This window comes from Ambystoma mexicanum, chromosome 3q, assembly GCF_040938575.1.
Source record: "Ambystoma mexicanum isolate Mex_15411 chromosome 3q, UKY_AmexF1_1, whole genome shotgun sequence".
Taxonomy (NCBI): domain Eukaryota; kingdom Metazoa; phylum Chordata; class Amphibia; order Caudata; family Ambystomatidae; genus Ambystoma; species Ambystoma mexicanum.
Genome location: NC_090926.1, coordinates 145,680,249 through 145,692,497, shown reverse-complemented (window position 1 = coordinate 145,692,497; position 12,249 = coordinate 145,680,249). Strand labels below are relative to the sequence as shown.

Sequence of the window (12,249 nt, the reverse complement as noted above, 5' to 3'; positions counted from 1 at the left end):
CATGTGCATAGTGTAACACAAGTGGGCAGCATGCAAATTAGAAATTGCCTTGGTGCTCACATAAGAAAAAGAGCCCTGGCTATTATTTGAACACAACCCTTTCTAAGAATGAAGGACATTATGGGAGACTAAATGCTGTGTATTCTTGGCAAACAAAGCTATTTAACAAAGGATATTATTAAATTGCACCAACTTTGTAAACTGCCTCTTTTTAAAAATGTACAAAGTTAATTTCAAAGGATCACTTTCATTATATATTAGAGTCAAAATAAGAACACAACTCTTGTCTTACCTACCAGAGCACATTATCAACACCTAAAATAACCATGTCTTATTTTCTGGTAGAAGGTTGTCAGTCCAGGATGGACAGTCTGATACATTCCTATTGTACTCTTTCAAAATACACATATAAGAAAGGGGAGGGTGACAAATAGCACCTGGGAGGGTTCCTGTCTGCTTTGCATATCAACGAGTATTTTGAGAACAAAGGAATGACTACAATACAGATCTTTATATTTGGCAGATATAGCTGTAATAGAAAGCTTGTGTGCTTGAATTGCTAAGTACATAATGTGCACTGGGCTTGGTGATCATTTTATTTTTAACAACGTTCATCCTAACTTTAACGTGTTAGTAGCCATGAACCATATATACTCAGCTTCAGGATTAGGATGTGAGGAGAAAGTGGCTGCAACATCTGTCTTGGCATTGGGGTCTGTATGTCTCCATTTGGGTCCGAATTCCATGCTTCTTCTTGGGCCAGGACAGGGGGTCAAATTGAGCCCCAATGTAATAAGGGGGAGGCTAAGAGGGGTCTCAGGTTCAGGGTGGCAATATGCATTCCCAATCCACAGTCATCCTTAGATAACTTTATATATATATAGGATATCCCAATGAATGAAGTCCATTTTAAAATAACATGTTAAGTATCCCCTCTTGGCACCAAGCTTGTTGACTTTGTCAGGCCATACTGACATGCATTGCACCTGCTCACAACTACACAAGAGCTGCAATCCTAGCTATTCAGGCTGGCTATTGACACAGATCTCGCTCTACTACTTTCTGGTGTGCCACAGTGATGGAATGGCAGTGCCCTACATTAGCAGCTTCTTGATTCATCCTTTCATATTTTATGAGTATGCCACAAGCATGCTGTCCATAGTGAACCCTAAAAGAGCTTAAAACATGCAAGAATGTGCGCCACTGGCTCCTTGTCCCATCTGCAGAGACTTAGAATTGTTAGTATATAGTTGTATATCGCCAACCTAGCTTGGGAGCAATAGGGTGCTGTACAGGTCATTATCGAGAATTTAACAAGTCATGAAGTGAACATGTGAAATATTTTTCCCAATACAATATACAGGTGGAGGTGTGTACAAGATAGCCAGAATCGAGCTTACACCAAGGTGTTGTTGGAAGGGCCAGGTCTTCAGTTCTTTCCTAAAGAGAAGTAGACTTGGAGAAATCCAGATTGCCACCAGAATGGAGTTCCAGTGCATGTGAGCATAGCATGAGAAGGACCGTTTCCTAGTTCTCTCCTTGTGAACTATTCTAGTTTCCAGTCTGTTGATATTCTTACTACGAGATGACTGTGTGCCGCCCAATGTTTTTAGTTTGGCTTCCAGGTAGGCCGGCACACCAATGGCAGTTGCCTTGCAGGTGAGGCATGCGGTTTTGAACCAGATCTTATCCAGGGTGGGGTGCCAGTGTAAATCGCACACAGTGAGGGGGATGTGGTCAGATTTCCCAAAGCTGTTGATCAGGTGAGCTGCCACATGGTGGATCACTTTAAGAGGAGCCAGGCAGCCAAGAGCCCTGTGAGGAGGGCATTACCTGTGTTGATATGCAAGATCACGAGGACCTGCGCTACTGTTCGGAAGTCCTGGGTAGTAGGAAAGGCTTAATCCTGTGGAGCAGAGAGATCTGATACCAAGCTATTTGATCCTTTTTCACAGTGTGTTGTTGGAAGGATAGGTTGTTTTCCACCATGAGGCCTAGGGATTTTGCTGAGTATGTGAGGTGAGGTTTGTATCCCCTCAAGGTGCTTTTCATGCAAATACCTTTGAGTGGGTTCTTCCTTGGAAAGGTGGCAGAGGAGCACCAATTCGGCTTTGTTGGAGTTAAGATGTAAGTAGGCACTTGTCATCCACATTTGAATGATTGTGAGACACGAGCGAAGGCCAGCAATATTTTGTGGGCCTTTGACATTTACGCTCAAGTACAACTGTTTATCATCTACTCACGACTGAAACGCAATATTGGGGTTGTTTAGGCGTGAGCCCAGCATTTCCATATAGAATTTAAAGATGACTGGGGAGAAAATGGAACCTTGAGGGACTCAACACAGGATGGGTTAGTGTTCGAACTGAAGAGAACCCATCTGGACATCCTTATGTCAGGCAGATAGGTAGGATATTAACGATTTCAGTACAGTGCTCGAAAAGCCCATCCTGCATGCATTGATAGTGAGTAGTGTGTGATGGTCAACCAGGTTGATCACAGCTGAGCGGACCAGGGGGACGAGCAGGCATGAGTCCCTTTTGTCGTTAATCAGAAGGGTGTCCTCAACCACCTGGATAGTGGCTGTTTCAGGGCTGCATTTGGGATAGAACCCAGATTGGTAATCCTGGAGCAGAGAGAGTTACTCACTTTTTGTAAGTAGTTGGTGAGCGCCTTCTCGATGACTTTACTGATAAAAGGGAGGCTCATGATCGGCCGCTAGTCTTCCAGGTTGAGTGTGTATTTTTTAGGAGTAGGCCTGCCAGCCCTGTTTTAGGATGTCTGGGAAAGTACCTTTGCTGAAGGAGGAGTTGACTAGCCTAAGAAGAGCAGTAAATGCAAGGCCGGCACGTTTTAAAAGAAAAGTGCTCGGGGGGCTGTGTGGGGTTGCCATCAGTGTAAAGGGTCAGCTGTAAGGATGCACGCGTTCATGACAGGTCCTACGGCCATAGGTGAGAGAGGTCGTTCCAGGGTAAACGGCTTAAGGGTGCAGGGATGTGGGTCAGAGGATTTGGAGCCTTCGATATAGAGTCTGATGGTGTTGATTTTCCACCAGGTGCCAGTTTTGATGATGTTTAGTGACACAGACACCTTCCCGCATGGACCGGCTCTAGACTCCATCTTTATCAGGCTTTGGAGCTTCAACGTATGAAGAACGACCCTAAGCAGGTTTTAACCAGTCTAGATTCCAGCCACTGGCATTGAAGTGACCCCTACTTCTCAACCAGTCCTTCTCAGCAAATAAAAGCAAAAGATGGTGCCTCATTTTCTCATGATGAGAATTCCACACTTGGTGAAGAGCTAACAAGTTTCTGCAGCCTAATGCAGTCTGATGTCCCAGACAACTCCATTTCATTGTTGAACTTTGATCTACGAGACTCAGACTGCAGTGTGAAAAGGAACACAGCAGTAGTGCACAGTCACAAAATGGCCCGGGTGTGTTATCAAACATAGTGTGCATTAACACAAAACATATTTTAAAACTGTGATGAATTTTCAGAAGATGTTCTCAAAAGTGAAGTTCTGCCCCCAGAATTCAGAACATACCTAAATGGTATTCACATGACTATGGTTAAGAATTGTTAAAATCATCACAAACGTGTGTGGCTTGCGAGCTGCAACGCTAAGCCAGGGCTTTTAACCATGCTGGAGAAAAAAACATGAGATTGAAGAAAACAGTACATCAAGAAAAGTCTTATCTATGTATTATTATAAGTATTTGTCTGCCAAAAATCATTTCAACTGCAATTTAAAAAACACAGCGTGGGGTGGGGGAGGGAGGAGAATTTTCCAGGCGAAAGGGATTGTAAAAAATTGAGGTAAATGTCTTTACTGACTTTTTTCCACTCCTCCTCTTTTTGCTGAATTTGGCGTAGTTAGCAATCAGGGTGAACATAAGGTATCCATCCACCTGCATTTTCCGCTCCGCCACACAAATGCGCGCGCATTGTCAGCATGGATTCTCATGCTGGCGTTGGTACAATTGATTCCGAGGGAATCGGACTAAAATGACCACCTGGTAAAAGTAGGCGGATTCCATAGTCATCTATTGTAAATGCCTCAGGCTAGCGTTAATTGCAGGAGGCATTTACACGTGTCCACCACGATTTGGATAAGAGAAGAGTAAGGGCAGAAATTGCCTTTATTTTGCCCCTCGGTTTTCCACCACGTGGTGGAAAGGAGTCAAATTGCACGGAGGACCTTCTGCGCAAAAGTGCAAACAGAGCTGGCCCCAGGGCCCTCCATACAAATAAAGTGGAGGAGCAACATCACCCTCATGGTTTTTAAAGTCCCAACCTTGTTACAGGATGCATTTTTTTCTGATGCCTCGACAAAAAAAGATGTTGCCTGAGTGCTGCATAATATTGATTTGCCGGAAAATCAACCCCACGTATTCATGTTCTCCTCTTTGGCTAACAGCGCCATCTGGTGGCTACGAGAAGAAACTCTCCAAACACCAAACATGTCTCAAACCGCTTTCGATGTTTCTGAACAAGCTACGTCTCGTGCGTACTTCGCCATCCGTTTTCTTTATTATCTTCTGAATGGCGAAGACAAAAACCTGTCCTGCAATTACATGTCCGGCTCAATGAAGAGGACTTTTCTGCTGCAGAACTGGGATGGTAGAGGGGACCGTTGACCAATGGCGGCTGGTGAATTTTCCTAGAGATGCGATTTAATTGTCCCTAATTTGGTTGTTTTTTTTTTTTTTTTTTTTTTTAAAGGGGGTCATTTGGGCCATTTGACCGCTCAATCGTTGGGTAAAATTAAATTGCAGGATGTACAAGCAGTTCTGCAGTATAATACATGAAATCGTCCTAAACTTCCTATGTCAGGTACCATTGCCCAACGTTTGACCTGAACCTCACTCTGGATGCCCCAGTTTTGCTCTATGCTCCTCTCTGCGCCTCAGTTTTGCTTTTGCCCTGTCAATTGTAACGCCCCAGTTTCTCCTGTAAACCGCACTGCCTCAGTTTTGCTCTAATGCCACTCTCCTTGTCCCACTTCTGCCCCATGCCACTCTCACTGCCCCCAGTTCTGCACCAAGTCACTCTCATTGGCCAGGTCCTGCCCCATATTACGCACATTGCTCCTGTATGCACCTGCGGTAACCTCGCATTCTTTTCTTGTCCTCGCGGCACAGTGCCTCTTTGCTCTTCTGGCTCTGGCAGTGGTGTGTGTGCGCGTGCAAACAGGGAGATGGGCGTCAATTGCCCCATGCATGAACCATTGGAGGCCTTGCAGTGTCTGACATTCACAGCCATGGCACGTGCTGTTCCGCGCAAGTGCCCCAGAATGCACCGTTCTGCGTGAGGGAGGGCGCTGCATATCAGATGCCACCAGGGCCTCCTGTGAGTCAGGACTTGCCAGCTCCACTCTGTGCTTGCAGGAGCAGGGCCCTAGAGGTCCCCAGTGTGGGATAGCAAACGATTTGCAACCAGCCACAGGTGGGGCCTTTAGGATGGGCCTCTGGGCCCATACAACTACGTGGTGTTGCTGACAGTGCAATCCCCATCAGCCAGGCTCAGCGCTCTGGAATTGACTGCTGATGAACACTCTCTTCCCTTCAGTCTGGGCCCTGCCATCATGTGTGGTGGGGCACTCACTGACCCATTGCTCACAGCAGAAGGACTACCACTAATGGTTGGCACACGTACACTGTTCCTTTTTCACACTGAAGCTCCGTTGTACTGTGTGACGCAGTTATCCATCTTCTGGGGTTGCAGGCTGTGTGAACAGTCGTGCCACTGACCTAACAATAACAGTGCTTTAAGTGAGCCGGTGCGCTTGCCGCACTACTGCATGGAGTGGGGGGGAGCAGACCCGCACAGAGCACAATATACGCGGAGGCTTCCGGAGAAAGGCAAAATAAACTCGACCTTTCTGTAGGAGGATGTATCATGGCAACACCGGGGGACATATCTGCTAAAACCTCACCAGTGATAAAGCCAGGAGGGCAAGAAGGCGTGCAGTCGGATGTCGCCCTGGAAAGAGCAAGACATGATCTCGTTCACGGATGGCCAGATGAAAGGACGCTGCCCCCATCCTGCAGGCAGTCTGGCATATTGTTCCAGAACATTCTATTCAAGGGAGACGGAGCAATACCTCTCTCACAAATCAGCGAAATCAAGAACACCTGGGTGGTATGCTCACCAAAAGCACCTTAGGGAAGCGTACTGGTAGCAGCAGATAGCTACCAAAGTCGACCACCAGTGGGACACTGCCTAGAATACAGTAACAGTGATACAAGGCTTAGGTAACCACAGGCACCACTTATAAATGTCAACACCGCTGATAATCCAAGGAAGAAATTGGTCTCAGTTTCATAGCCCCGCTCGAGAACAGGAGCCAAGACCACCTCTATGGTATATGCCATGTAGACTTAGATTCCTGCATTTGTTCTTGAGGGAATAATACATTAGAGTTGTAAAGCTCCCTAGATTGTGTACCATCCTTGCTCCCAGTTTCCTTCCTGCTTCCCCATCCTGTCCCCTCTGCCGGGTCCCGTTAAGTACGCTTGTGTTCGCCAGACCCACTTATCACCGTAGTCGCTGACATGTTGGCCCTGCTTGGAGTTCTTTGGTGTGAGTTGTGGGCGTGCTTGGAGAGAAATTAATTACAAAATGGAGCACCCAATATTACCAGGGTGTCTGGGCTCCTGAGACTAGGCGGGCCTCCTTGCTGAGGCCCTTCAGACATGGCAAGTATAACGTCTCCTCAAGCTAGGAGGGTGTCTGTGCAACAACACAGCAACCCTGAAGGTCATCTTCTTTCTGTTGGGGGGTGTGCACTCATCATTGTCGGGTGACAATCATTGCATCCTTCGTCTCACCTAACCATCATGACATTGCCACATTAAATTGCAGCTGGCTTCTGGTTATCCAGCCATCAAGCACACTGGTAGCTTGTACACCGCGGCGCCCTAGTCCCATGTATTAGGGGGCCTGGCTTTACATATCAACATCACCCTGATGACGATGCTTTCATGATGATGCCAGCTAGAGGCCAAGCAATCCTTGAGCACTTATTGAGGCCTCTCTAAGAGGTCATCCAGAGGAGGCAGGAAGAGTTTTCTCTCCCCATGAGACGACTGAGGTGCCGCAGTGCAGTGCTATCTTCTGCTGCGCCAGAGGCCGCTCAACAGCCCATCATAAACAAAATCTGATATTCTGTCCCCATCATAAAACATTCTGATATTCTGGGTGTGTGTTTTGGATTCCTACAATATTGGTGCTTTACTTCTAGGAAGGATTCCTATATTCTGTTTTGTCCTATAGCGATGAGAGATGTAGTCCACTCGTAGGTTAGTGCCATTAGGTCTTTATTATCACTGTGGGTGCCGACACGTGTTTCGACCACTCAAGGCTCTTTATCAAGGCAAACATGATATGCTCCTGTGAATCGGGTTGTTGTGGAATCTGGCCAATGATGAATAAATGCACTCAGTAGAGCATCTGGAAGGCTTAGTGCCAACGTGTCCAGCAGGTCTTCAGTTGGTTGCTCGTTCCCGCTGTAGGACTAAACTGAATATAGGAATCCTTCCTAGAAGTAAAACACATGTGTAAAGCGCCAATATTGTAGGAATCCAAAACACACATACTCATTCATTGCTTGGGGCGCAAGAGCACTGCCCTATGGATTCCAGCAGCCGGCGGCTTTTATCAACACGGACGGATAAGGATGAGTTTGGCGCGGTAGCCAAATGTTCATGGGCTCTCACCTCTTTCCAAATTCTGATATTCTGTCCTGGTTGGCAGGTTGACATAGAGCAATCTGCTATTTTTGAGACAGGGTTATAAATGGCAGAAGGTAGGCGTGGCTGTGGTGTTTGGGCTCAGTGTTGTATTTGAGTTAGTGTGATTATTGTTATAGTGTTTGTTTTTAGTGCAACTCTTCCAACTATTCATTGTCATTGTACTCGCGGCCTTGCAGCAACCTTTGGTAGCTATGGGCCAAGCACCGCGATCTAGGGCTTAAGGGTTCTGGAAGACGGTTATCTTTTGGGACTGGTGTGTTGAGCGGTGTTGCCGGGGCGGCACTGGGCTGATTTTGCTGCAGATAAAGGTTAGAACCAATCTCACTTTCTACACTTTCCAATATGTATGGTAAGGATGGGACAGTAGCTGGCCAGCTGAAGAACATTCAGCCAAAACCTTTTCAGCAGAAGTTGCAACGGGCCCATCTTCAGGGATACCGGTTGTGAGTAAGATTCCCACTTTTTCTGTCCCCTTCTTGAAAGAGTGACAATCTGATGGTGGAAACCTTGGCCCTTTTTTCGGTCCCAGCCTTCCCTTATTTGGTCCACGTTCTGCTACAATGAGTAACACATCCCAGGGTCAGTCAGCGTGCAATGCCTCCTTGCCCGTGTCCCAAATTCAAACCGAAATTCAGAAGCAGCAGTGTCAAACTCCCAAAATGTTTAATGACCACCACTAGCACTTTCCATCTCTCCTTTCAGCCAATAAACTGTGAGCCCGAGCTTGTAAAATAGCTCAGCAGGTCAACTCTCCTGCAGCAGAGATCGGAGTCTGTGACGCTCACATTCGGATTCCTTTTTTGAATTTGTCACAATGTTCACATAAGTGAAGGAAGTGCATGTGGTGGGGCTTTAAGTGGACCGGGTTGGAGGCCTGGCAGTCTTCTGAAAGTGCTCCCGAGCAGGGACTCTGCCAGGCTCCACCAACTAGCCCTGGACGTGCCAACCCCCTCAGGAAGCCCTTTCACTCCACAGAACCGCAACGATAAAGGGCTGCCTGCATGTGTCGGCGCTTCTGATAAGAAAAAGGAGAGACGGGAGCACAAAAATTATGTTTATCTGTTTCTTATTTAGAGGCACTGACTGCACAGACAGCTCTTTAATCACATGGCTGCGTTGAGTTAAAGGGCTGCTTGAGGGGCTGGCACCTCGCCTAAAGAAACAAAAGGAGAGACATAGCGCACTGTTGTCATTGCTTTTAGTTTTTCAATCACAGGCTCTGAAACCAGCAGGCAGCCTGCCGACGGGGGTCAGAGCTTGTGGTTAAGAAACAAAAGGAGAGGGGCACACCAAACGGTATTATAGCATTATATGGCATTCCTAAACATGCATGAAAAGTAGTTTTGTGGATCAAGTCCAAACTGCTTCTCTTCAGAAATCAGAATAGGAATTTCTTGTGCATTGGTTAACAGAAAGATCTGTTTTCTATGCTCCTAGAGGCCTGCAAACACTATATGAAAACAAGCTATTGTTATTTTTAAAGTACAAATTCAGACCTGTATGTATCAGCAGAGAGCTCTGAAACTGAGCTGCAGCCACTGGATGCAGCTTCCTGTTGTCCACCCTGTCAGAGTTTCAAATCATAGACACAGCTATGAACCCAGGGCCACCTTTTCCCTCTCTACACATGTTGCCAGGGATGCTCTTTGGGGACACCTTTTCCTCAGTCTTGGCGCAGGAAGGGAAACCTGTGGTATCCTGGTATGATTGTAGTGACTGGTTTAGTGTATGCAGGAGCCTCATAGAATGATGAGGTGGAGCTTGGAGTGTGGGAGGCCAGGGGATTCCACAGAGTGTCGTGAGGACTTGGAGTGAGACTGGGAACCAGGGCAGAGGCTTGTTACTAACTCTCCTACCTTTCATGAACTATGCCTATGTAACTAAGCAGTAATAAAGCCTGTTCCTTTTACACTTAACTGAGTCAGCCTGGTTCCTGCTCCATGTCATTCCTGACTCAGATACCTCAAAACCCCCAAGGTTGAAGGACTTCAAAAGAACCCCCTAATCTAGGAACTCTTCGGAGTGCAGCTCTGGGTGAGCTCTTAAACTACATTGGAGCATGTTTTCTTCTATCTAGACAGTAGCTCCCTCAGCGGATGCGGGAGCCAATCAGGTTGCTCCAAACCCAAGCTGAATCTACCAATACAAGCCCGGGTTCGGAGCAACCTGAGTGATCGCTGCACCCGATGCTGCTGCTTTCTCTCCCCCCCCTTCCTCCTGCCCTCAATATCCCCCTGACCTCAAACATCTCCTTACCTTACATGGGTTCCCCTGCCTGGGCTGCACTGTCTGTCCTCCTAACTTCCTGGTTATTGCCATGGAAATGGAAGCGGGGCTATGAGTGGAGCCCGCCTTCCATTTCCATAGCAACCCTGACTCCCTCCAGCCGCTCCTGCAAATGAAGCAGCGTGGAAGGGTTAAAAAAAAAAAGAATTCTATTCACACCTCCAGGGTTTGCCACAGGGTGCTAATAGCAGTAATCCTGCGTTCTACTTGCTTCACCGGCCCAGTAATGGCACCAGGACCTGGTGTTAAGGCCCTCGCTTTCCTCAGCCCTGTAACGTGGGCCGTTACCAGCCAGTGAAGCCCACAGAAGGCGGGATTATTACTTAAATCAAAGTGTAGAATCCAGGCTCTAACCACCTAAAGAAGCCTCCGGTTCATACTTCACCTTTTTTCTACTCAGTGTATCCAGCTCTCCAGTCAATCAGCAAGCTTGGAATCGAGCCTCTAACCGTCTGTACAGGCTGCATTCCAAGCCTCACTTGCACGGAGACATGGACACACTCTGTCACAGGAATCCCCAGGTGACGCTGCCCATTTCCTATACACAAGCTCTAAAAGCGCTGTAGCCCTTGACATCAGTCGACCTCTCCCTCGTTGGAGGCCCTCACCTATAGCACAGGACCACTAACTTGGGTGGAGGTCACCTAGCACACAATAGAGCCCTCTGTTGGGGGTTCTAACTCTTCATTACCTTTTGAGGCTGCTGGTCAGAAGCACCCTAATGAAGACGCTCAAATAGTTCTGCTAGCAATTGGTTCTACCTGAACGGAGTGGCAATTCCTTGAACTGTCTGCCAGTGGAGAGTGGGGCTGGTAGATCAGCCCCTCCATCCATTCGCATTGCTCCTCATTTGGAAACAGCAGGGGAAAAAGCTTTGGCAGAATGGCCACATTGCATTGCGACTGGACCGGTGTAGGTATTGAGCAGCTAAGCTTCCAAACCATTCCTCGACCTCAGGACTCTTGCCCCGGCCTCCCATTTTGCATCGGCCTATATCGTTGGTTTGCCAGGGATCATTTCCTTATCGTCCGGTTGTGGGGACACCTGGTTTGCCATGGCCTGCTGCATTGCGTCCGCAGGCTGCGACTTCTCTTCGGGTCAGTGGCACAGGCCCCCCACATCAGCAGCAACTGCACCTCATTTCTATTAAGAGAGGATAGTCCACTCTCAGCTTGAGTCCTGGAGATCCGATCATTCTACCTCCCTTTAAATCCAAGATACTATGTCCTCATCTTTAAAACCTGTTTTCATTCTTGACACCAACCAGTCAACTTTTCTTTTCCAGAGGAGGAGAACTTCGAGTTCATTATAGTCTCCAGCACGGGGCAGTCGTGGCATTTCGAAGCTAGCAGCTTTGAAGAGCGGGACTCCTGGGTCCAGGCCATCGAGAGCCAGATCCTCGCCAGCCTCCAGTGCTGTGAAAGCAGTAAAAACAAGGTGAGTGTGGTAGTGCTGTTCTCAGCTCTGCCTCCATATGCGTTGTGTGACATGTCTTCAGAACCCTGCATGCCATATAGTGGCTCCACTGTATTCTCTTGCCTTGGAATCCTAGTCCAGTATTTGCAGCAGGCTGTGGACCAAGGAGGTGTGGGGTGTCTTTTAGTTGTAATAAAATCAGTGAAGGACTAGGGCCAGGTTTTCTGCGCCAGAAACTGGCAAATTATTCTCCCCCCATCTCATATCAAGGGAAAACAAAAACCCATTCCCAAGTGTCCGTCCAATATTGCACCCACAGTAAATAGCGAGTCTTTTTCCACTCAGGGAACTTCCAAACTCACAAGAGCTCTGTCCAGTTTCTTTTTTATGTTTTGCATTAAATCTTATTAAATTGTGATTAGCGTATCATGGTTGTACATACAGCAGTGAGTGGGTAATTAGGGATGACTATTATCTGTGGAATGTCCTCTCAAGAGGTACAAATGTTGTTGGTTAGAAATTGGAGGGGCACATAAAGCTGCATGCTTTATGAAACAATTACTGCAAGCAGGTGATCACATTTAGCATTTTCTTTCACTGTGTTTCTTTTAGTCTTGTTAGTAGAGCTACACCTAATAAAACCTAAAGGAGATGGTTTTAGGCTCACATTACCTTCCTTTCTGTTAGTTGGAGGCTTCAGCTCAGGGTGGGGAATGTAAAACTACAATCGTATGTCACTATAATGGTTTATATGTTGTTTGGTTGGTTTATGTGTGATTTGTACATCACTG

General features: G+C 47.1%; 1 protein-coding gene across 3 annotated transcripts in view; it reads left to right on the top strand.

Moving 5' to 3' along the window:
- The window catches only part of AGAP2 (ArfGAP with GTPase domain, ankyrin repeat and PH domain 2), a 1,175,901-nt gene that overhangs the window by 1,132,810 nt on the left and 30,842 nt on the right, over positions 1-12,249 (top strand). For all 3 annotated transcript variants that reach the window (XM_069653347.1, XM_069653346.1, XM_069653345.1), the window contains one exon: positions 11,328-11,479. In XM_069653347.1, coding sequence (XP_069509448.1) covers positions 11,328-11,479 — 152 coding nt within the window. The remainder of the gene's footprint in view (positions 1-11,327; positions 11,480-12,249) is intronic.